Source organism: Syngnathus acus, chromosome 19, assembly GCF_901709675.1.
Source record: "Syngnathus acus chromosome 19, fSynAcu1.2, whole genome shotgun sequence".
Taxonomy (NCBI): domain Eukaryota; kingdom Metazoa; phylum Chordata; class Actinopteri; order Syngnathiformes; family Syngnathidae; genus Syngnathus; species Syngnathus acus.
Window position 1 is genome coordinate 1,984,664 of NC_051103.1, and position 24,649 is coordinate 2,009,312.

At 42.7% G+C, this 24,649-nt stretch overlaps 2 protein-coding genes across 2 annotated transcripts; one reads left to right on the top strand and one right to left on the bottom strand.

The window, feature by feature from the left end:
* Positions 1-1,577: 1,577 nt before the first annotated feature.
* ubald1a (UBA-like domain containing 1a) lies at positions 1,578-13,597 on the bottom strand. Its single transcript, XM_037278381.1, has 3 exons — positions 13,345-13,597; positions 12,823-12,882; positions 1,578-4,057 (listed from the first exon to the last, which is right to left on the bottom strand). Exons 1-3 carry the CDS (start codon positions 13,450-13,452, stop codon positions 3,743-3,745), a joined length of 483 nt encoding a protein of 160 aa, XP_037134276.1. The 5' UTR covers positions 13,453-13,597; the 3' UTR covers positions 1,578-3,742.
* Positions 13,598-16,399: 2,802 nt separating this feature from the next.
* On the top strand, positions 16,400-20,454 carry foxj1b (forkhead box J1b). Its single transcript, XM_037278248.1, has 3 exons — positions 16,400-16,746; positions 16,862-17,520; positions 18,095-20,454. Exons 2-3 carry the CDS (start codon positions 16,918-16,920, stop codon positions 18,950-18,952), a joined length of 1,461 nt encoding a protein of 486 aa, XP_037134143.1. The 5' UTR covers positions 16,400-16,746; positions 16,862-16,917; the 3' UTR covers positions 18,953-20,454.
* Positions 20,455-24,649: the final 4,195 nt, after the last annotated feature.

Genomic DNA, 24,649 nt, shown 5'->3' on the forward strand with positions numbered 1-24,649 from the left:
GGGGGACACAAAAAATGTCAAGCTAACTGAGTGACGGCATTTAGTCCGCAGTAAACGCATTTGGACGGTAATATAACGAGTTATTAAGTAAACGTCTGAGTAACGTTTTCATTCATCAATTATTACCAAGCTTTTTTTTTTGTTCTTTGTATCCACAAAAAGCCTAAGAGTGGCTCTTTGAAAGCAGTTCTGATAAAACTGCTGCTATGGCAACGTGCGCGCTAATCTACAGTTTACAGGCTTGCAGTTGTTCTTTTGCTCACATTGCATTTAAATGGGATTGGTTTGGTCCTACTGTATTGGAATACTGCTACAGTACATCATTTTACTCATGCCATTCAGATGCCTTACAGGAAATGGGAATGTCACTTCCCCCAGTGTGTGTGTGTGTGTGTGTGTGTGTGTTTGTTGAGGCTGGTGCTAATGCATGCAGTCAGGCAGCACTGATACAACAGCGAGAGCAGAAAGAAAGCCGGCTTTGTGTTCCACTCAGGATCTCGGACACAAGAGTGGCCGGAATGGCACACAGCCATTGTCGCGGGTTCATTGCGGTCTCGCACACATTGCTGTAATCTTTGGCAGCTATAAACGCAGACAAGCTGCGTAAAGATTTGTCAGATTAAAATTGTGAAATGTGACGCGACACTTGGCTGATTGCAACAAAACACGGAATGTTTGTTGTAATTTAAAAGCTTTTAGTTTGATTACTGTAACTACAGCACATGGTAAAAAAAAGATCACTAGTACTAGTAAGCACTGACTAAAGGTATTTTGTGCTTCTAAAGGGGGTAAAATCAAATGGACAAAAATGAGATTGTTATTTCAGTGTTTGGCAGATGGTTGTGACAAATATTACAATTTTGTTCCTCAGCTCACCCTCAGAGGTCAATAGCGGGTGAAGGGTCACGTGTCTGCAATCGAGATTGACGAGAGGAGTGTGAGGTGCCAACACTGTCTGTCCCTGTTCTGCTAGCTGGTGAGTTCAATTTTTCAGCTACTTGCATCTTAATAAGGCAACCTTTGCAGAGAAATAACAATTAATTCATAACTAATCAATTGTCAAATTAGGTGGCAATTACATTTATTTGTACTGATTTTCACGGCCTTCATTACAAATCTGGGTCAACTTGTGTTCATTAGTGTTCTTCTTTGTGTTGCAATTGTCGACATACATTTCAAATCCTCAGAAACTAGAACATTGACAAATTGGCACATGCTCTCATCATCAGTACTCAGAGAGGAGCAAGTGGTGTGAACGTCAGTTTAGAACATGGAGTCTTGGATTTACTGTGCTTGTGCTAATGTGTTGGAAGCTTGTGGACAGCTGGTGTTTTGTGTTTACATCTGAGGAGTCAACGATTCAAGGAGACATACCGGTTGCTTGCTTTGCAGCTGAACTCGTCTCCTTCTATTCTATCCTTCATTTTGCTTTTCATCTGTGGCACTCTTTCGGGGTGAGGTGTTACCAAAATACCTTATTGGGGTAAAGAATAAAGAGGTTAGTTAACAATTCCTCAAAATATCATAACATAAGATCTTTATTAACACATTAAAAGCAATGGTTTTTTTTTTCAATAGGTTGACAAACAATATTTATTTAGGTTCACAAAAATGATAAGTTAATTATCAGGTAGTCCACAAATATTGTGGGAATGGTCTCATACAGTCATACAAAGTGGGGGAAGTGGACGTACATGAGAAACCATTTATGAACAGGCCAACCCAGAAAAACACTCAGATTTAACCAAATAAAGTAGGAAGCAAGGGAAAGACGAATTGATAAACAAGTTTGATCAAAATAAAACCAAGGAACATTTTTTTTTTCCATTAGATTCAAAATTGCCCTAATTGTTTGACTTAAAAAAAAAACATCCACCAGCAAGATAAAATATTATTTATCTCCAAAAATAAAACAATGAAAATAACACAAAACCAGGGGTGGACCCTGCATGTAATATATTGCCATAAATCAGGGTCAGCCCCACTGAGTTGCCCTTTGCCCTCCTTAACAAATCGGAGGACCGGCAACTGATTCCACATGTGCACAAGCATCTTGTCTTTTTTAAAGTTCGAATTACAAATTAGGGCCACACAAAAATAATGCATATTGTAAAATTATACAAAAAAATCATTTTGAGAAAAATAGTCATAAAGTGAAGAAAAGGACATTGCTATTATACAAAATTAAAATTGTATTTTGAGAAAGGTTTGAACAGAAATAGTTTTTGTTCCGAAAAACAAATAGCCACATTTTTGTGAGAAACATTCATATTGTAGGAGAAAAAATCTTAAAAAAAAAAAAAAAAAAAGACCCACTATAGCAAAAATAAGCAAATAAAATCTTACAATACTTACTTTTTTGGTATCGTACTTGAAATCCTTCAATTGTCTCAATAAACCATTGTTTTCTTTAAATATTACAACTTCCCTTTTCTTAACTATGCTTTGTAGCCTTTTCTATCACCCAAAAGTAGTTTTTTGCAATCCTACAACTTTTCTCTAGAATCATTTTTTCTTTTTTTTTGTGTGGCCCTAATATGTCTTCATCTCAAGCAACCTGTCAGGGGTATTTCTCTTTTATCTTGAGATGATCCAACTGAAATTAGCTGTCATTATTAGCTTTGGAAAGCATGTGTAATTTTGCTATAAAAGATATTATTGACAAGTCATGCAAAATGTTTACAAAGAGTCAAAAAATGGAGTAGTCACGTCTCCCCCTCCCCCCACCTAGAGCCAGTCTAGCTGCTTTCGCAGAACCGCCTCGGCTCCCAGATAATAAAACTATCATCGTTACAAACAATGTTATATTAAACCACTAGTGATGTTTGTTTTTCTCCTTGTACAACCCATCATCTCAAAAGTATACAGCTGTAGACATCGGTTGAAAAATAAGCCGTTGTATTTGCGGATAAGCTAGCATGAACCAAAAGAGGCATCTGCATTTAAGATTGGGGGGGGAAAAAAAAAATGCCCCAAAATTGTTAAGAACATGTCCTGTGTCATCAGCGCCAACGGTTGGTTTAAGAAGAATCCCTGATTGGCTAAAAGAAGTCAGGTGACCACCAGGTGAGGTAAGAAGAAGCCCCGCCTTGACGATGGGGATGAGAATATGGAGGCGTTTCCTTAAACGCGTGTGTATTTGTGTTTACATAGACATTTATATAGATTTTCCACGTACGGGTTCCTACCAGAGACGCTCTCTGGAGCGAAAACGCACACGTGCACACTGCTGCAAGATGCTTCAGTCACTTTAAAACACTGCATTGCAAATTCCTCTGTCGTCATGCAGCACAGACAGTTGTGGAAACACAACAAGACCAGTGGGGGGGTTAGGGGGGTCATTAATTGGGGGGGAAAAAAAAAAAAGGTTGGGGAGAGGGGCTGAACAAAAACTACAAAATTTGCTGCCTTGAACGTCCTTGAACATAGAATCCTTGGGCACGACTATTTTTTTTCCAAATTCAAATATTTCTCTTGTCATTTATGTAAGAAAAAACTAAGATTTCACATACTCTCTTATTACTATGTGTGTGCGTATCTTCTATTTTTTTTTTTACTTTTCATATTTGCATTGGTTTTCTCCTCTTGAAATTGTTCACCCAAAGTTTTTCTTGGTTTGCGTCTTTCCATATCTGTCCGTCCATTCTTGCCACATCCATTTTTTTTTGTTTTTTTTTTGGGGGGGAAAGACAAATCGCCCGCCTCTCCGGGGTTGGGCGGGGGTTGGTGGGGGCGTGGCAATTCATCTCTCCGCTTCCATCGCTACGCTTGCCTTTTGCTCGGCGCCCGCGTGGGGGTTGACGCCCGTGGGCCAGGCGGGGCAGGGCTGTGTGGGGGGCTGCCCCTGAGTCCAGAGTCCCTGCGGGGGTGGCGGCACGCTGGGCACGTTGGGTGACACCCCCCAGCCGCCGACTTGCGGCGGCGGGGGCGAAGTGGCGGCCGACGCCGACATAGGGCTGCCGCTGTTGAAGCTCTCGGACGCCTTGAGCCGGGAGAACATGGTCAGGGCATCCGGGAAGTTGGGGGGTGTCGCTGGTGTGTTGGCTGGCGTGCACATCTGAGGGTAGGAAAGGAAAACCACGGATTAGTGCTTTTTCAAAACAGGAAGTAGACATTTTGACCATGCGCTGATGATGCTCAGAAGCTCAAACATCCCTTTGCCGCCTCTTTTCATCCGGTTTCTCCAAGGTTGGTTCAAGTGACACCCTCGGGAGTATTTTTGTGTGTATAAACGTACAAATCAATTCATGATTCACTGAGCGACCAGGTTGTCTCTTTTTTCCTCACTATGAATAGACACCAAAATAATCTTATTGTGTGCCAGCAGTCTTGCTGTTGTGCTGCCAGGCAACACACACAAAGCACACACACACACACACACACACACACACCAAACTCATGACTGTACCAAAAACAGCAACCAAGTGCCTTGAAGCTTGCAGGGCCAATGTTTTGTGCCTTTCCCCCACTTCCTTCACACAACTCCATGCCCAGCTTCCTCCAAGACATTTGTGACAAGGAAAACAACAACCTGCTGTATTCCAGCGGGAGGCAAAGGTGGAGCCGCCTTCATCCAGGAGGCTTACCACTTAAAAATAAATGGTAAACAGGACACACACCCAAGTCACAGACTTTTTTTAAAAAAAAAGAAAATAGGTCACTGCAGGCTCATTAATATAATCAGCCCGCAGATCGATTGGCCAGGATCTAAAAACAAAGCGCCTTGGTGAACTAGTACTACTACGTAATTTAAAATCTTGAAAAACAGGATAGGCTGGAAAACACTGAGGCTTCATGGCACAGACCTCAGTCTGAGCCACTGTATCCTGTAATGCCATGTAGATTGCCACGCGCTTGACCTCGGAGTCAGAGCGGTGGTCCGAAAAACAACAGGAGAATGGCATTCCTCTCGAACAAGGGGGTGGCTGAAAGTGAACCAGCGTGCCCCCTAAAAGTGCTGCTGCTTAAAATTTCACAGGGTCACGCTTGGCTAGGTTGGACTGGACCATAGGTTCGCCCTTTGGCACACCGTTATGTAAGGTGAGCATGGTGCACTCCTGTCAGGAAGTGCTGGCTCATGTCTTTGAGGCCGTTTCCTGCGGTAAAACGACACCCTAGAAAGTACCCGTGACCTCTACTGTGCGGCTTTTTGTGAGCACACTACGGTGGCGGCTAATGTCTGGATTTGTTTATCTTCTGGATGGGTCACTGTGGATGAGGCCTTCAATGTCCTTGAATAGAAAATGAAGGCAAAAACCTGACACCTGTCCTCTCAGGTTGTCTGCCAAGACCTCTGACTCATCCATAAACATACGCAGTTGCATTGTTTTGCGAACACATGCCCAGGCCACGTTTAGTTTTTGTTTGAGACTCAACAGAAGAATCGGAAAGGAATGTAAAAGCATCTGTCGCCACGGTGGGATCATTAGGAACAAACTGCCTGAATGTAATATTTGTCAACGATGTCACATTAAATTAGCCAAAAATTAATCATGGAATGAAAACAACAAAATGCCTCTTTGGAATTAATCGAATTTAGTGAGGAATTCTAACATTCCAAAATGGTCAAAATAATCCGAATTACTTTGAAATGCTAACAACATCTGACTATAGAACCACATTGCTCGGGGGGGACTGAGATTGTGGAAAAAAATATTTTCCATGCACTGTCTAAAACGAACAATGCTCCATTTGTACCGTAAAGGTCACTTCAGCACCAGACTGTGTACTGTAAACAAATAAAGGATGCACATTTGCAAAGAAGCTGTTCAGAGCAAGGAAATGGGTACGATAAGTATCAACAACAATAATTATCAACAACAACAAAAAAAACTCAAGTGAATGAAACAACAGTTAATGCTTAACTTTATGTTTACTACGTGCTGAGCAATAAATGTAAAGTTACCGTATTTTCCGCCCTAAAAGGCGCACCGGGTTATAAGGCGCACCTTCAATGAACGGCCCATTTTAAAACTTTGTCCATATATAAGGCGCACCGGATTATAAGGCGCATAAAATAGAAGCTATACTGCATCAAACTGAGGTTGACTAGGGTTGCGGTATGCATCCACTAGCCAATAACCAACGAGCCCTCTGTAAACAATCGCGTTTCTCAAACGATCTCCTATAAAATGATCAGAACTGACTAAAGTTCGATCTAACGCATTGGTACTACTTACCTATGTTTCCCTTCCATATCGATCCGTAGATTTACTCGAAACATTAACAGAGCAGCCTATTTTGACATGAAATAGCCTGGTACGTATAGCAGCTATCGCAATAGCATTAGCCATCCGCAAAGTCTCACGAGCCTCAGTTCGCAATCTCCCATGAGCCTCAGCAAAGTGTAAACAATCGCGTTTCTCAAACGATCTCCTATAAAATGATCGGAACTGACTAAAGTTCGATCTAACGCATTGGTACTACTTACCTATGTTTCCCTTCCATATCGATACGTAGATTTACTCGAAACATTAACAGAGCAGCCTATTTTCACATGAAATAGCCTGGTACGTATAGCAGCTATCGCAATAGCATTACCCATCCGCAAAGTCTCACGAGCCTCAGTTCGCAATCTCCCATGAGCCTCAGCAAAGTGTAAACAATCGCGTTTCTCAAACGATCTCCTATAAAATGATCGGAACTGACTAAAGTTCGATCTAACGCATTGGTACTACTTACCTATGTTTCCCTTCCATATCGATCCGTAGATTTACTCGAAACATTAACAGAGCAGCCTATTTTGACATGAAATAGCCTGGTACGTATAGCAGCTATCGCAATAGCATTAGCCATCCGCAAAGTCTCACGAGCCTCAGTTCGCAATCTCCCATGAGCCTCAGCAAAGTGTAAACAATCGCGTTTCTCAAACGATCTCCTATAAAATGATCGGAACTGACTAAAGTTCGATCTAACGCATTGGTACTACTTACCTATGTTTCCCTTCCATATCGATCCGTAGATTTACTCGAAACATTAACAGAGCAGCCTATTTTGACATGAAATAGCCTGGTACGTATAGCAGCTATCGCAATAGCATTAGCCATCCGCAAAGTCTCACGAGCCTCAGCTCGCAATCTCCCATGAGCCTCAGCAAAGTGTAAACAATCGCGTTTCTCAAACGATCTCCTATAAAATGATCGGAACTGACTAAAGTTCGATCTAACGCATTGGTACTACTTACCTATGTTTCCCTTCCATATCGATCAGTAGATTTACTCGAAACATTAACAGAGCAGCCTATTTTGACATGAAATAGCCTCGCGGGTACAACAGCTATTCGGTGACGCCCCCTGACTACAGTTGCCGTAATGCTGGGAAGCGATGCGACCTTGTAATTTACTAGTCGTACTAAAACGTACTGAAACAGTTTGGCAGAGCACTGTGTACAACCAGTATGGATCAACAAATTCATCAGTTGGTCCATATATAAGGCGCACTGGCCTATAAGGCGCACTGTCGGCTTTTGAGAAAATTTTAGGTTTTTAGGTGCGCCTTTTAGGGCGGAAAATACGGTAATCAAAAACTGATTAGGATGATTGATTTTCTTTCTAATGACAGAAGCCAATGCTCCAAGTGGAAACGCTGCCGGGTATAATCCGAGCAATGTTAAGTGATCGAATCAAAGAGTGATTTAAGTTCAAGAGTAATCTAGCCATTTGGGGGAAAAAACACGGCGATAACAAAGAGTTGGGAGTTTGTGTTCAAAACACAGCCAACAAGCGAGGCGTTACCATGGGGACGACTGTTGTAAGGAAAGAGCGCAGATCTTTGAGGCTCTGTGGTCATCGCCTGGCAAGCCACACTCGATGCTGTACCAGAAATAGGCAATGGCGAGCTTCGACTCACCGAAAAACTCCACCGTTTGTGAGCTGAACGTTGTTGCGTGTTTGTTTATGTGCAAACAGATGACATGGGAGGTATTTCAAACCTCACCAAACGCATTCCTGAGAAATACTCCGAGTGTGTGCCAAGCTTAAAGGACCAAGTGGGGGTTCTCTCATTTTACATATTACGTTACGTTATCTTCAGTGATGCTACACCACAGGACAAACTCCCAGGCTTTTAATTTTTACAATATATGAATGGCAATCTGCTCATTTCCTATTGCTCCGGCAAGTTGAGACACATAGTCGAAACCAGAAGTTTACACAGACCTTAAAAAAAGACACATACGTGTTTTGAAATGAAAGCAGACTACAAGTTTCCCTGAGATAAAGTGCATTTGCAAATGAAGAAATGTTTTGCACCAAGCAGACTGTTGATAAAATAAAGATTGCAATTTGTAACACTGCCGTTATTTTGGATGGAATGTTTATGAGGGGAAAGTTAAGTCAAAAGTCTAACAGAGGAGCAACAACATGGCACTTGTGTACAACTCGGGCTAACTTGAAACACATAATAATAGATAACTTTCCTGTTTTTCCACTGGCAAAGTGGATGAGTTAATCACTGCGCAAAGTGAAAACATTCGCCCAATGAATCGACTTCTTGCCGGCATGGAAGTTAAGACAGTTACCAACCCTGACCTTTCAACTCCTTCCCACTCAGCTTCAAGCAGCTGAAATCCCTTCTGTGCACACAGTTGATCATTAGCCAGTCCACCTCGTGTTTTTGTATGCTTATGTCAAATGTACAGTGAAACAACACGAGGAAGACGGAAAGACATTAGGAGGCCTGCGACGGGAAAATGATACAAGTGGGAGACTAAATGGAACATTTGTTGCACTCTGTAGTACGCGCTACAATGCCAAGCATGCTAACAATAGATGCCGTAGTTCACTCATGTGTAGGAAAATAGTTTGGCTTGGTAAAAGACCGGCTACGGAAACTGGGCCAAAGGTCATCACGAGTGAGAGCAGCTGCAAGGAAAGCACTCGGGGTTCAGATTGCCAAGAGAAACACTATTTGTCACTATCTGAACGAGTCTAGTGCCATTACTTTGCTTCACTCGGCAAACTTGGGATTGTACACTGCTCGGAACAAATATCAGGATGAGAAAACGGCTTACAAACGTGATCCAGGAAAGCAGGAAAAAGGATGAACTAAGCTTGTGAAGGTGAGAGCACAGGAAGAGTAAGATTAAATCTTAGCTAGTCTGTGTTCAAATGTCAGCTGACCAAGCCAGACTGCCAAACGGGCCAATGTGACAGCAATGTTTAGCTGCAGAAGACAAGCGGCTTCAAAGTTTCAAGTCGTTTTCCTGGCCTGACCGCAGCGTAGGGATGAGAGAAGTGAATTGGAAGCAGAAATCTTTCCGCTAAGATGTGTGTATTGAAAAGCCTTTGTGCGAGTGGTTAGGCTTCTGGGAAAGCTGTGCTCCGGGAAACGTGCAGGGCAACATGCTGGAACAAGAAAGAGCACTGCCCTAGCTAGCCACTTCAGATGTGGCCAACTGCCTGGCATGGCAGCCTCACCACTAGTGCACGGCCATGGGATTGCTCCTGTGCATGACAAAAAGCACACACATTGGGTAAAATGCATTAAATATTGTCTATGCTATCGTCTGTCTATTGTGGCTGACATACAAAGCAGGCCTTAGTAAGCCTGGCCAAATACCTGGCATTGGCATACTCCACTTAGCTAGACGCGTCGGTGCAAACAGTCTCCCTTATTCACCCATCATCTCGAAAACGTCAACGTGTGACGACACATGGAAGGTGGTCCAGACACACAGAAATGAGAGCAGACAGTCGATGCGGTCCCGTCATGATTTATGAATGGCAAATTCTGCATCTGTGAGCATGGACGTCCAAGTCTGATCTCGGAGATAAACACGACAAACCCACAGGAAGTGAAAGAAAGGCTTGGTTGCTCGAAAGAAACTGCACATTGACCTTAATAAAATGCGCTGAATTCACATTGATGGTAGTGATAACCAGCAATCACGGCACAATAAACTTTGTGTGTTCCTGACATTTTATCACACAGTATGGGGGTACTCATCCATAAGAGGAGGCGGTGCTATCTAACAAGATTTTTTTTTTTTATGACAGCATTTTAGGGTGCTCTAGTTTTTTTTTTTGTCTTTGTCCCATTACAACCCAGTCCCGACTTTGTTCCCGGGAAACCACATGGGTCCCTTGCCGCATTTTCTTTAACTGCCATAACTGTGGCAGGATTAAAACAGGCTTTGTCACTGTGTTAGCTTCTCGGCTGAGTCACATGATGATAGGGGGGGGTCACATGTTCCCGGACAGCTGTGGAAGTCATCCAGCTGGGCCACTTCCTTATTTCTGGTCACATGAGGATTCACTGCTCATGTTCATAGAAGCTGTATGAGGAGAATGTATCATCATGGAAACACAGAGCTCTGGGAAGAGCAATTGTTTTTCCTTCCAAGATCTTAGAGAACACCTCATGACATGCAGATAGGATCAATCAAAGATTACACAAAACTGCATTTTTTTCCCTAACTGCCGTTTCAAACCCTAGTAGAAGAACGTCAACACGCCCTGATGAATCCTACGATTTGAAAACAGATAACCGTTGAACTGTCCCACATGTGGGTTTATGTTGGGCACTGTGAGTGACACACTGCACACATGTAAGGAAAAACAAACACTCTTGACAGCAAGTGTGTGCGATTAAGGGCAGCACGTTTACATGGCGTGCCGAAGCACACGCAGTCAAGAAAAAAAAAACCTAAATGACGACAAGAGATTTAGCAAGCTAAATCCTCCCATGGTTCTTCTTGTTCTGGTGTGTGTGTGTGTGTGTGTGTGTGCCAAGTAACATTAAGAGACTTTTTGTCAATAAAAGGCACACTAGTGAAGCGGAATGTGAAGGCTTGTCTACCTTTAGGAACAGCCCACACCAGTGATGCTCGGTTGCCATGGTTAAAATAAAAATATATTTGAAAGAGAACCTCCATTGATGTCAAAAATGGAGCTGGATAGATTTTTCTCATCTCACTCTCAAGGTACCAGTTTGTGATCTAACTAGGCCAGAAAACTATCATTATAGAGACACCTCGCCTGCACTGTCAACCTGGTCAGACAAGACATTTTCGACTGACTAGCGAGTAGAGATGGGCAGAGGAACTAATTAGTCGGTTCACTGACGGTTGAGAATTCTGGCAATGGCCTGGAGTTGATTTTGGTCTTTTATGCAATCGAGGCAAAGGGCAGTGCAGTACTTGCATTGTCAACTCAGTTCCAAATATTTAGCTTTTTTTTATTTTATTTTTTTTATTTATAAATAATGAATAACATGAGCCAATTTAACCCCAACTCCAACCCTGGAATGAAAGCAAGTGTTCAGAACATTCAGAGACAGATTGTTTTATTCTCATCAATTAATTTAAAAAAATAGCTTGCCTTAGCTATTTTGCATAATTATAGTTGCAACAAAATGGTTTACTAATAAAAAAAATTGTTAGTATTGCCATTTTACATGATAATCATTAAGACTGAGAACACTGAAGCAGACTGAATTTAATCTCTACAGCAATGAACAATGTGACATGCAAGCTGGCCATGCCACCCTTCTGTACTAGTGTTGTGAGTCACACATGCACACACACACAATGAGCAACCTCAAAATACATGATAAAGCACACGGGAGGAGAAAGGCGTGCATGTTGGCATAAGCCAAAAAGAGAAGAAGAATTTGTGATTACGCAAGAACACACCTCTAAACACAACACCACACATATTCGGGAGGCGCTCCGATGTCTGCTAAAGATTGGAATGTATTAAATTGAAGATACTTTTATTGGGACAGGACGATGAGCAGGAGCCACATTGTTATGAAAACATAATTAAAGTGGCTTTAAAATTCAAAATAAGGCAAAACGCACTGCCCCGTAACTACAAGTAAACAAACCAGCAATTGGATGACTAAGTAGCGTTGTGATTTACTTACTCATCGTAATGTCTTTCCTAAAATGGAGTTTGATTTAATGAATGACTTTCAGTTAAAATAAGAAATGCACATGAAAGGAAAGTAACAGTTTAGGCATGCGGTCTGATTTGAAATTTGATACTGACAACAGAATCTGCTACCTACCGCGTACAAATATCACACCAATTTATTTTACGAGGGACCCTTGCGGGATAGAGGACATAACTTCTTATATTCATACTTCAATTCCTTCCTCGCAAGGAGAAGACACTCAAGACTGTACCAAACATAGTAAATGGCCTCCTGAAGTTACACACTACGCCACGCCCTTTAAAGACATACGTCAAAACAGTAATGCTATGTGTTCACACTGTATTTAAGGGTACGCTTCTTTGATTATAAAATGACAAACTAGGTAGTCAAGGAATCACTGCGGTGCTTGACATTTCAAAAGGTTAAAGTGTGTGTGTGTGTGTGTTTATATAGCCCCGACACCTTCTACTTTACCCTACAATGTTGTGTCTGCCCTCCCTCCCAAGGTTGCTGATGTGTCATGAGAGAGGGGGGAGTAGCAACAAGCAAATGAAATGAATGCAAGCACAGTGAGACTATTGAGAAAGGCACTGCCCCTCTTCCAGGAAACACTGTGTGTATTTTCCGCTCTCAACTAAAACGAATGTCCTAATGAAAAAAACCGTTTTTTTAATTAAAAAGCATTAGTAGTTCCTTCTTTTTTCCTCCTTGGAGGTTCTGTGTCAGCGTGGCTGATGCCTGTGTGTGTTTACAGTATTTCTGGAAGCTCACAACATGGCCGACATGTGCTTTGTTATTGTTAGTAACACACCAACCCTCCCAGCCTGTGAGGGTCGGTATCGCCCTTCATACAACCTAGGACAGTTTAATGCTTATGTCGATTGTTTAACTACATAAAGAAATCAACATTTTAAGTTTAAAGATTTATTTTCACCCCAAACTCACCATTTGATGATGATGGCCATATGGGATATTTGTTTCTTGAAAAAAGGCACTGAGGGCAGTCTAAAAAAAAAAAAATCGAAACAAAACAGAAGTTAGATTACATTTTGTGTGTTTTATTGTCAACAGAGAAGCCAAACGCTACGGTCGATCGTGACTTGTTTCGCAATAGAACAGGCATGTGGCGAAACAATTGCATGTCCGGGTTTGCAAGACAAAACGGTGGCCATTTATTGCGGAATTGCACACACATGAACAACGCTACCGTGGGTCGGATTATAGAATTTAATCTCGAGTGAAGTCTAATTGGATATGCTCAGGGAGTGCGTTTCGCAACCCTGCTACAGCTTTATCTTGTGTGCAAAATTAATATTTAACTTCCAATTACAGTGAAATGTTTGAAAAGCGCGTTTGTTGGACTACAACGAGGTAGGAATGTTTGGCGAGGCACACAGGCGCTAGCTAGTCGATCGTCGCAAACATAAACAGTCGCCGCGTGCAGACTTCATTTTCTTTTTCCCTCACCTCAAACTGCCAATGTGCCGCCTGCAGTAGCTGCTTCGCTTGGTCTGCTGCACAACCCGCCGTCAGGACGAACTGGTTAATCATGACTTGATGTTTAAGTTCATCCATTTTCGACGAAACCCGTGTCCTAAGTCAAAAGCAGACTTTCGACCGATTTCCTCTTTTCTTCACTCGAGTTGTATTCCGTCTTCCTCCCCTTCAGTCGTCCACCATTACAGCCGGCTGCCCAAACACAAATATTTACTGTAGGAGCGGTGGGGGCGGGACCTCGTGTGATTGGCAGCGCTATTTAGCCAATAGAGTCAATACAATGCGCATGGGAATTGTAGTCCAAAACAGGAGGGTCTCGTCTCACGCGTGGCTTTTAGTCGTGTATGACTGCCGTGTTCGAATTCCTAAAGATATACAATTCCAGAAATCACATGAAGAAGATGGATTTCAAACAGCAACTCAGAAAATGCAATAAAATTCACGCAGTAGCTCTAAAAAGACGTAGAAGTGTTCTCGGCGACAGTTTGTTTTGGACTACAAGTCCCACAAGCACCCGCTTTGTTTGTAAAGCTCCAGGAAGGTTGACTTTTGTGAATGACGGCCGCTCTCGTCCAATTCTGCCGCTCGCAGCCCCGCTCTTTCGCCAAATATGGTAAACAAATCCACCAACGCCAATTACATCGCTCCGAGTTAATTTAGGGACAACCGATAGCCATGCGTGTAAAAAGCGACAAATATGTATCGCACTGTTCCTACAGAATTTATATTCGGTATTGCATGCACTCCTAATCGCCAAATAAAACGGCAGCATGTACAAATGTGGTGCATTTATGTTGAACTAATCTGGTACAAAACATCCGGATGACATACAAGGCAATTCAATTAAATGATGAATAACATACTGTCTGCAATTGAAGGGAAATCAAATTAAAAGTTGTTATTATGAGCAGAGGAAATCAGTCACGCGAGACTTGTTCAATATGACACTAACACACGTCAAGCACACTAACAACAGGATGCGGTGACGGAACAGCATTAGGATTACGTAATTCCCGCAATACTACTTCCTTTGTTAAACTGCAGATGCGCAGATTATAGTCAGACAAATGCAAGGTTCTGGTTAAAAGATGGCGTTTTCGTACGAACTGAGATACAAATCAATCCCACATGATGATGATTGCGCCTTTGAAAATTTGAACGCTCTTTTATCAATGGCAGGTTTGTAGGAAGCAGTTTCACAACAATGTTACAGTTGGAAAGAACGACCTCTGGCGGACAAATGAAGATTTAACAGCCTTGACCGCATAATGTACAGCACACACATTACGTGTAGGGTTTGTTTTGCGACGGAGTTCCGTTCCAACAGGAGCGTCGTAATTTTTACGTAAATCGGAATTGCCATCCTAAATAAATTGCCACTTTGTTTATGCGGGATGAGGGGGTCTTTTTTATGCGTGTAAATGTTAATAAATATTAAAAAGAATCCAATAAATCCAATTAAAAAGTTGCATGCATGCATGATATTGTCAATACAATCTTAACTGACTGCAATTTTTGTTTTTCAAATTACGTGTACGTCACCTATGCTAACATCAAGTAATTCATTGATGCATGAATGTCATTATGAATGTGTGGTAGTTCACTTGTGTGTATTTTAAACACCGTCTAAAGGTCAATGATGCCATTTACAAGACTGGTGTTGTAAAAAGCCCTCATCAAACGCCTTTTCCCAAACCATTACATGTAGATGTGCTGTGGCCAGTACTGTATTCATGTCTGCTCGCTGCTCAGTCCCTGGTACTGGAAGACAGTGGGAAACTGGGCAACAATAGGAGCAGCTGTTCAAATATTTGCATGTCTCACCAAGCAAGGCCTTTGTTAAGAGGGGACCTGAACAAACCCGGAAACACTGCTAAAATCAGCCTCTCTTGACGGGATGCGACAGCTGGCTTGACATAAATGTATGCACATTCTTTGAGTGTCAATGCATGGGCAGCGAGTGTTTCTCAGGGCCCCTCCAAATCTTCATTAGATGTGTTTGTTTGTTGGTTTGAAGAATAGAGATTATCTCATTTTGAAATACATGCCCTATATAACTGTTTAGCCAATTAGGAAAAACACAACAACAACAACAAAAGCATCTGTGATCATACTGGTGCAATAAATGGGTATTTGGGATTTGTAATGCGGCATATGTCCACTAGATGGCAGTGTTTCGTTGAAAATCAGAAAGACGCGCTCGACCACAACTCTTATATTAGAATAAAAAAAGAATAAAACTTGCTTAAGCCCGTTTTCAATTTTGGATGTAAAAATGAATAAAACTTAGAACATAAAAATGCATGACCATGTTTACTAGACGTATATTAAGAAAAGACTAAGTGAAATAGAATAGACTTACTATGGAATTATAGACAGGCCTATATCCTTTAATATAAAATATTGAGCAGTGCAGTCATCAAATGCTCAGAAATAATAATAATGGTAAATTAATAAAAAAATATAATCTTGATTGACAATTTTGATTTATTTGTAAACAATAAGTTAAGGTTTACAATGCTACTTAACACAGCTGCACTCGTGGATATATCTGACTTGTAATTCTGTCAGTAAAATATGTAATTCTTCACAACTGTGTTAGCAAAATGTTCTTCGGTCATTTTGCTAACTCATCAAAATGGTAATTGTAAGGTTGCCTATATTATATAAAAGTAAAATAAAAAGTCAGTCAGTTTTTTCTTCTCTTTTTGACTTTACTAGTTAGAGTGTAGCCTACTGTACGTATGTAATAATAAAGAATATTTTTAAGTGATTTACATGTAGTCATCTGCACGAGGGCACCTGACTACTCTGAACGCGACGAAATGCAGTTTGTAATAGACAGTCAGGGGTTTCTTTGTATCCCTAGGCATGCTAAAGTATCTCATAGCGGGACGTGTGGCGCGGAAGAGGCGCACAGGTCAAATTTCAGTGTGTTTAAAAGCTGGGAGGTGAAATAGAAATAGACTATTTGAAAAGAGGCAGAGGGAAGGAGAGAAAGGGCAAGGCCAAGCAGCCAATCACAGCTCCCTCCAGTCACTTGAAGTGATGGTGGGCAGTCTTTCCTGAGCTCTACGTTCATCTTATTGTACTTCCTCCTCGGCATCTCACGTATTGGCTCGACAGCAGTTAAACAGTGTTGACTCAAAAGCTCACCAGAGTCGACATGGAAGTGATCTAAGTGGGTGTTTTTTTTCCTTTTCCCTTTTCATTGTGGTTCTACATGCGCCGCAGGAGAGACCAAACCGAGCCCTCCTCCTGCCTCTGATGCACTTGTTGCGCACAGACCTGATGCGCCACTTGAGTCCTTGAAGAGGCAGGACGCACTGCAACAGGTGCAGTCGCAGCATCGTCTAAAAAAACAACTGAAAGGTAACTTTATAGTCATTGAATGCATCTTAATTTGTTGGAACACAACTTTATGTACGTTTGAATCCCATTACGCAGTGGTTATATTTATGGGAGAATTGTGCTTTGTCGCTTTCAGAATAAAAACACAACTTTAGATGCCAATCTGTTAATTATTCGTCACGAAAAACCAGGATGCCGGTTCTGACGAGCCCAGACAACGCTAATAATTTTAAGGAGAAATGGTTGACGGCGTACCCGGATGATCAAGTCATCGCATCCGACTCGCCCCCCCTTGATGACAGCCTCACCAGCCTCCACTGGCTCCAGAATTTCTCCATCGTGAACGCAGATCCTGAGCGCCCCGGTGGGGCCGCGGCACAGGGCTGCTCCTCCTCCTCCTCCTTCCCCTCCTCCCATCAGCACCTTTTTCTCAAACGCTTTCCCAGAGGGGGCACCGACTCCCCCTCCAGCCCTCCTGCTGGGGACACGGCCGCCACGGGGATGCCGCTTTACCTCGGCAGCCCGGTCACCTCCGGAAGCGACACTACTCTCGTGCCGCGCTTCTCCAATTACGCGCATCTCGGCAGTGCGTTCCAGTCCATCCCAATCCAAGCTACCCCCCCAGCGGAGGTTGACTACAAAACAAACCCAAAAGTCAAACCGCCGTATTCCTACGCCTCGCTCATCTGCATGGCCATGGAAGCCAGCAAGCAGCCCAAAGTGACTTTATCCACCATCTACAACTGGATCACAGAGAATTTCTGCTACTACAGACACGCGGAGCCCAGCTGGCAGGTAACCGAAAACAGAGCCTTCCTTCTATATTATTGATGAGTCAGATAAATGAGTGTGTGAGCGAGGGAAGAGTAATTGACTCTTGTGTCACCATCATCACACACCCCAATCTTGTAGGAGAATGTTTGGGGGGACAACTATGGTGAAATACACAATTTGATGATGATTTATATTTTTATTACCAATGACGGGTGGAGCAAGCACTTGAGTGTTTGCTAATGAGGGCTCCTGAGAGATAGCTAAGCTAGCTATCAGCTAAACACAGCTGATTATGTTTTCAAAGTACACGACACAGCTTCCTTGAAAGCCTCATTAGGTGAATTTGCTTCCAAACAACAACAAAAAATACGTATCTCCTTTCCTCCAAGTTCGCCTCATTTGGTTAAGTCGCTCTAACGTACTGTTAGTGAGTTTATGCATGCGAGTGTCTGAAGTGTGATCAATGGCTAACAGCAGCTTTTGTGTGTGTCTGTTGACTGCCACAACGATAAACGTTTTATCCTACAAGTCCATTTATCTGTGATGAGAGCCACATAAGCTTGCACTGTAGCTCAAATGTTCCTTCTTTTCATAGAACTCGATCCGCCACAACCTGTCCCTGAACAAGTGTTTCAAGAAGGTCCCCAGACAGAAGGACGAGCCTGGCAAAGGAGGTTTCTGGCAGATCGATCCTCAGTATGCCGACATGTTTGTCAACGGCATCTTCAAACGCCGGAGGATGTCTGCAAACAGCTACAACAACAATAGCGGGGCTGTCCACAGACAGAACAAATTGGTTCCGAGTGGCCACAGTACCCATAACAGCTGCCCTTATCAAAGTGGCAAGGATATAGGCAGCAAGCGGAAGAACCACAACAAGGCCATAAGGGCGACTGAGTCCCCTCTTTTGGCAACGGAGGCCCCAAAAACAGACATCTTGAGGGGGGATTTCGACCTGACGTCCATTTTTGATGATGTCCTGAGCGGGAACTGTAGCACCTTTGAGGATTTGGACCTCAACACGGCGCTGAATTCGCTGGGCTGCGAGATGGAGGTTACCATGCAAGGGAGGCAGCAGTCGGCCGGGTTGGGGCACTGGTGCGGCCCAGGAGACCTCATGGGACAGAGCCAGCACCTGAATCCCTCCCAGTCGTCCTACGCTTATCTGGACATGAGCGTCGCCTCGGCCGTCAACATGGCGGAGCTTCACGTGCCGTCGCAGCATCCGCAACAGCTGGACGGACAAGATCAGCTCCTACAGAGTCAAAATCAGCTGCAGAATTTCGAAGAGGCTTCCTCCCTGTTCCAGGATCAGCCTGAGGAGGTGGTGTCTTGGGGGGAGCTCAAGGAAGAGGCACAGGCCATTCCACTGACTCTGGATCAGAGCTTTGGCCTGTATGAGGGCTTCTTTATGGAGATGCAACCATGGGAACGGGTCGAAGCCTATCTGTGATCATTGAGTCCCGCTTCCATTAATGTCCGATGAAAGCCTGACTTCCAGTCCAAGGATCAACCTTTTATTGTCTTTGTATTCAAACACAATAACACCACACATGTTGACTTTTACTCAGCTCCCCCAAAAGTAGGGAAGAGACTAATCAACGTTTAGCAGCTATCTTACGCTATATTTGGTACACGAAGCAGCTTTGATTTCAACGTTGCTAACTGATGAACCATGGCGAACGTTTAAAACAGTGAAATCTTTCAACAAGATGGACGAAAGACTACAAAGTGCAAATGGACGGCAGCCATTTTTTTGGGTGAACTACACGTGAACAAAAGGCAGGATCCAATCAAAACGACTGAGCACTGTCAGAAGTGAGAAGACACCAGGATTCTATTTTGCTACATTAGCATTCAACTGGCTTTTACTTTGGAACTAACAGTACAGTGTAAAACATCTAAAATGCCATCTCCAATGTCTATGCTGTGTGGTGATGAAAGTTGCAGATAACTTTAAAATGTATAGTCTGAAATATAGCATAAAGTCGTTTCTATATATTAATAATATTGCATATTCACTGCAGTATACACCATAAAACAGGAACGTTTGCCACTCTTCTGTACTGAAAAGGGGTGGTGTAAAATGGATCGCCTTGTTTCTCAGTCAAACATTATGCACTTTGATAGGCAGCAGATCTAGTAGATGTCTAATATTCACGATGTCAGCGTTTATTTTTCCCGCTGTTGATGTTAGGTTTAATGATCACAGTACACTAAAATGATCACCCGGAAGCTCCAAAATCGCATTTCTGAGGAGACGAAATCATTTTTATTGGCATTTGACGTCAGCACAATTTGTCTCAGGTGTAAAAAAAAAAAATCTCTCTGATAAATGCGCCAATTAATTTGCCCTACTCCTGCGCTGCCATTTATCACGTTTGGCGGATGCAATCCAGGTTGTGCCTGGTCAGTTCCCACATCAATTTGTGTGTGCGATCAAGTTTCATCTGGTCGTAAAATCAGGCTAAGACTATTGCAATAATGCATCTGGCTTAAAAAAAATAACACGTAGTTGCTCTCTTTGGTTGTATATAAATGTTATCTGAACTACAGTTGCATATACTTAGCATTCGTTGACTATATTTTGCCAAATTATTTTGATAAAAAAAATATGCAGGTCATTGGTCTTTGTTGATTCAGAAATCTTGTCACTGGGTGATACTGTTTCTTTCTTTTGATCTTTTTCTAAATATAAATGGGTTTGTCTTTGAATTAATCACCTAATTTTAAACATGTATGAGATTAATAATAATGCTGTTGGACTGAGAGTAGTTAATAAAACCTCAACTGGAAAAAGGCCAGTTTGAATTGATGTATGGTATGAAGCGATTTGGTTTCTTCTTTATTCTTACAATGTTGTTTCCTTTGTACTTTTTTAAAAGAGCTGTTTGAACATGCAACCATGCTTCGATGCAATACATGGTGTCAATTAAAGAAAGAATGAGAATTCAACAGTGTCCTTGCCATCCATTTTGTATTAAAACTGCAACTCCTCAATTCTAAAACTGTTTTAAACAAAAAAAAAAGTGATTCAACTTTGCCACGACTTGACCTATGCTATATTATTAGCTCGTACGCCATCAACCTGATTTGTGAAGCACCATTATAAGGTTAATGATTACATATTGTGCTTTAAGTAGATTCAAACTTTATGGAGTGTGCTTCACTATTCGGGAGACGGACTGCGCTATTAGGCATGTCAAATTATGGCCAGTAATGATGGTAATTATCCATTTGCAATCCGCCGAGAATGACGATGAAAGCCAAATTGCTTTATTATTTTCTTACCCTCCATTTCATTCTGTCTTTTGTCGATCAGGGCGCCCTGTTGGAAAAGCTCTTCCAAACCGACCGCCTCTGCCCATGCCGGGTTATATGAAAATACGTCTTTCCAGCCCAAATCTCTTTTTAATTGAAATTGTTGGCTGGCTCAAAGCTTCCCGGTGGCGGCAGGTCATGTGTGGAGATCTCCAGGAATAACCCAGATTCCCTAAAACAGCATGGGACCACTACAGTCAAATTCAAGTCCTCAGCGTGAGCAGTGTGCACTGACCAGCTGATGGAGAAGCCGATACTGTGACAGCCAGTAGAAGAACGTCACAATCTGGATAATAGGCTAAAAAAGTCAAATTGCCACTGTCTGTGTCACACGTGGTGCCCCTGTGCCGTTTCATTACGCACGGGGAATATTTGTGTAGTGCCAGAGGTTTCATTGTCCACGCCCCTGCTGGTGTGTGTTGCCCGCCGAGTGTGTGTGTACTCGGTGGCGGCGGGAGCCCCGTGGTGGCCCAGATAACACTATCTCTGTGGAGCCAGAGGCCCGCGGTTCTATTCACAAGGCAATCGGATGAGAGACCGGGACTGCCCAGCACGCGGACTTTGCTCAAAGGAGGAGAAACAAGCGGAGAGCCATCTCTGCTTGCTTTTAATGGCTTATAACCTCCTCACTGGCGCCCCTAAGGGAGGCTGTGAACCAATCCATGTGTTGGTCACAGAGGTGGGGGAAAAAAGGCAGAAAGATGGAATATGTGGCCATTTATTGCCATCGTGGCACCCTCTGGATCGAGCCTGATTAGAGTCACACATAAACAGGGTCAGCCAGCTTTGCTAAAGAAGCGCCCCTTCTCAGTGTGACATGTTGACAGAGGCTTCAATTCTCTATTTATTGGGGATAGCCAAAGACCTATTCAAGGGGAGGAGCAGATAAGACACATGATGGGGGTCCCTCACTAATTAGACCACTTAGTGTGGCATAAAGCAAGGGGTGCTGGTGAGAAAATGTCCAAAGTCTGCTTTATAGCCTTAGCGTATCCTCTGAGCACCAGCGATTACATGTTAGATAGCAGATAAATGAAATTTCCTGAATGGCACATGAACTCATAAAAATCCCTTGTCTTTTTCATTCATCACTAAAAGAAACCTTGTGGGGTAACCTTAACCTCTTTGAACCAGTGGGAAATTGTCATCCAGCTCTGGTTTCCAAGCTCTCATCACATATTGATAAAGGAAAAGACTGGAATGACATTCAACAGTCGGGCCATCCATTAATGCCCTTCCCTCGTTCTGGCAGAAGAGGAGGGACTTTACAATTATTTCAAAGTCTGTTCCAAGGATTTTGTTTCTGCATGTAATGCTAATGAGAGTACGGACTCGGATAAAAATTCTACATTGGTCAAAAATAAATCTAACCAGTTTGAGTTGTTGAAGCGGTTCTCTCGACAGAAAATCGGGAATGGGCGCCATAAGAGCGAAGGGGGGGAGGGTTCATTTCTCCGAATTTAGCGACAGCTAATGAAGTCTAGGTTTCCACTTTGTCAATAAACCCAAACAAAACCCTTCCAGATTTAGTTCCAGTTTTGATGTGCTAATTTGATTCATTCGCCGCACGTCGAGCGCACTAATGCACGTGTGCAAATGAGCACAAAACAACACTGCACGCAAACAGATGGCAATTAGTGACAAGTGTGTGTGTGTGTGTGGGGGGGGGGGGGGATCTTTAACGCTAAAGAGGCTCAATTCATCTTTCGCCTATTTTAGGGTCTCGATGTTTTCCCCTATTGTTCAAATGAATCGATGCTATGTGTGGATGTTTAATGAGAAGCTCACCTCACTAATGAATTTATCAGTTGTTTATCAAATGATTTTATCATTGGTAGTTGCCTCATTATGTAGTTGCAATACACCAGAGGGATCTGTGATTTAAATTTCCTGGATGTGGTATGTTTGCATTCACTCAATAGCAGAGAGCAAAATAAATTGTATAATTTCTGATATTTTATATTTTTACTTGTCTGTGAAGTGTTTTTCCATTAGTCTTGCCATGCTTCCAGGTAGTTCCGGAGTCAGTCTAGTGGAAAACCTTCTGAGCATGGATTGTAATCCATGCACATTGTGGAATTAGGCTTCATTTGACTGTGAACGGCGCCCACGCCATTGTTTTGTGCATGTGGGGGCAGCCTCTTGTTACCAGATTGTGTTGGCAAGATGACAGGTGTCGTGTGTCATCATCGCTCTTATACGGTGTTGTACTTTCACCGTGACTCTATTGTCTTGTGTTTTGGATTCAATCAAATCTCTACATGTCATTGTATCTCATTGTCATCTCTAGCGTCTCCTCGCTTTGAAACATATTTGATCATACGGTGTATAAATAGTGCCGGGATATGAATAAAAAAATGATCTACACAATAGCTGACAAACAATCCAGGTTGTATGTTGTCTCTCACTCGAAGTCAACAGGGACAGACTCCACCCTAATGAGAACTAGTGCTCTCGAAAATGGTTGGCTGCAACGTTTCAACCTGAGTTCCACTGACAAAGCAATTTAAATAAAAAATGAATTAGAGAGCATGTCTAAGCTTAAGGGGCGTGGCCGAGTAAGCAACGTAAGGAACAATACTGGTTGGTCTTGGACTGTTGGAGTTACTCACGGCTCTCCTTTTTTTTCTCCTCACCAAGTCAAGGTACTGCTGTCTGTTCTTACTTTACCGCAAAATACCTCTTTTGCCAGTCAATTGAAGTTAGGGGAAACAACACCCTGAGAGTGTCTTCATTTACTTCCCGGCATTTACGCTTGATAGAATCGGTCTAAGATTAAGCCTTGAATTAGCTTCAGCCTGCAAGAATCACTTGAGCATAAAAAGTACGATTGTCCGTATTAGCAGCCAGGGTTCCCATAATATTTCGACTCCAAATCATCAGTTTATAAAGCAATGTGTACGTTTCACAATATATGGCTCATTTTGGCATGCTTTGGCATCCAACAATCGGTGACTGAAAGACATTCCTGTCCCGTGTCTTTGGTCTCTGTGGTCGCAGGGAGCGGCTGATTGTCCGGCAGACAGAAAGGAGGAGGTGGGGGGCACACAGCTGCCTCAAGTACGCACACAAACACAGATACAATTACATGCTGCCTTTTGAGGTAGGACAACCCCACACATGCCCACAGCAAGTGGATGGAGCCACAGGGCAGTGTGTCAGGAGGGTGAGTGTGTCTGGAGCGCTGCCACTCACACAGGGTCACTTACTATCGGTGCCAGGCAACAGAGGGAAGAAAAAAAACTTAGACTGTAGCTATAACGTTCCTGGAGCTTGTAAAAAATCTCTGTCCTGAAGTGACTCGATGTTTTGCTCTAGTTGGTTTAGATTTTTTTTTTTTTTACCATAGAAAGAGCCACTTTTAATATTAAAAGTAAAATGAACTGTCTACAGTGGCAGCTTTACATCAGCTTTAGAGAGTTGAACGAGAACCTCTGGTCTACTGGATAAACCTCCTTCCACCTCCGTGCATCATCCAAGACCTCTTAAAATTGCTGAATTGCCACCCCCTCCTTAACGCAAATACGGAAACTGTTCTTCCATTCTTTTCCCAATTTCTGCATACTCCTGAGGGCTCTTATTTGATTAGCCGCGATTTGTTTTGTGAAGCGCTGAAGCATTTGGCTCACTGGGGGAGCGATACACCGCACATACACTTTTGACAGACAGGTGGCTTCAGCCACACTCAGAAAAGACATTAACACCGGATTTATGCAGATATGCATTTCTGAATTCTAATCTAGCTCTTCCTTCCAATAGTGTCTCGAGACTTCATGATGGGCACACAATGGGGCGCAAGCTAATCTAATAGAGCAGTGACTCACAACCA

What these genes read in the sequence shown, in the direction of transcription:
- ubald1a (XM_037278381.1), bottom strand. Translation starts at nt 13,452, where the DNA reads ATGGATGAACTTAAACATCAAGTCATGATTAACCAGTTCGTCCTGACG. An exon ending in CGGCACATTGGCAGTTTGAG is followed by an intron (nt 12,883 to 13,344) that starts GTGAGGGAAAAA and finishes TTTTTTTTTTAG; the next exon opens with ACTGCCCTCAGTGCCTTTTT. An exon ending in ATGGCCATCATCATCAAATG is followed by an intron (nt 4,058 to 12,822) that starts GTGAGTTTGGGG and finishes TCCTACCCTCAG; the next exon opens with ATGTGCACGCCAGCCAACAC.
- foxj1b (XM_037278248.1), top strand. Translation starts at nt 16,918, where the DNA reads ATGCCGGTTCTGACGAGCCCAGACAACGCTAATAATTTTAAGGAGAAA. An exon ending in ACGCGGAGCCCAGCTGGCAG is followed by an intron (nt 17,521 to 18,094) that starts GTAACCGAAAAC and finishes TTCTTTTCATAG; the next exon opens with AACTCGATCCGCCACAACCT.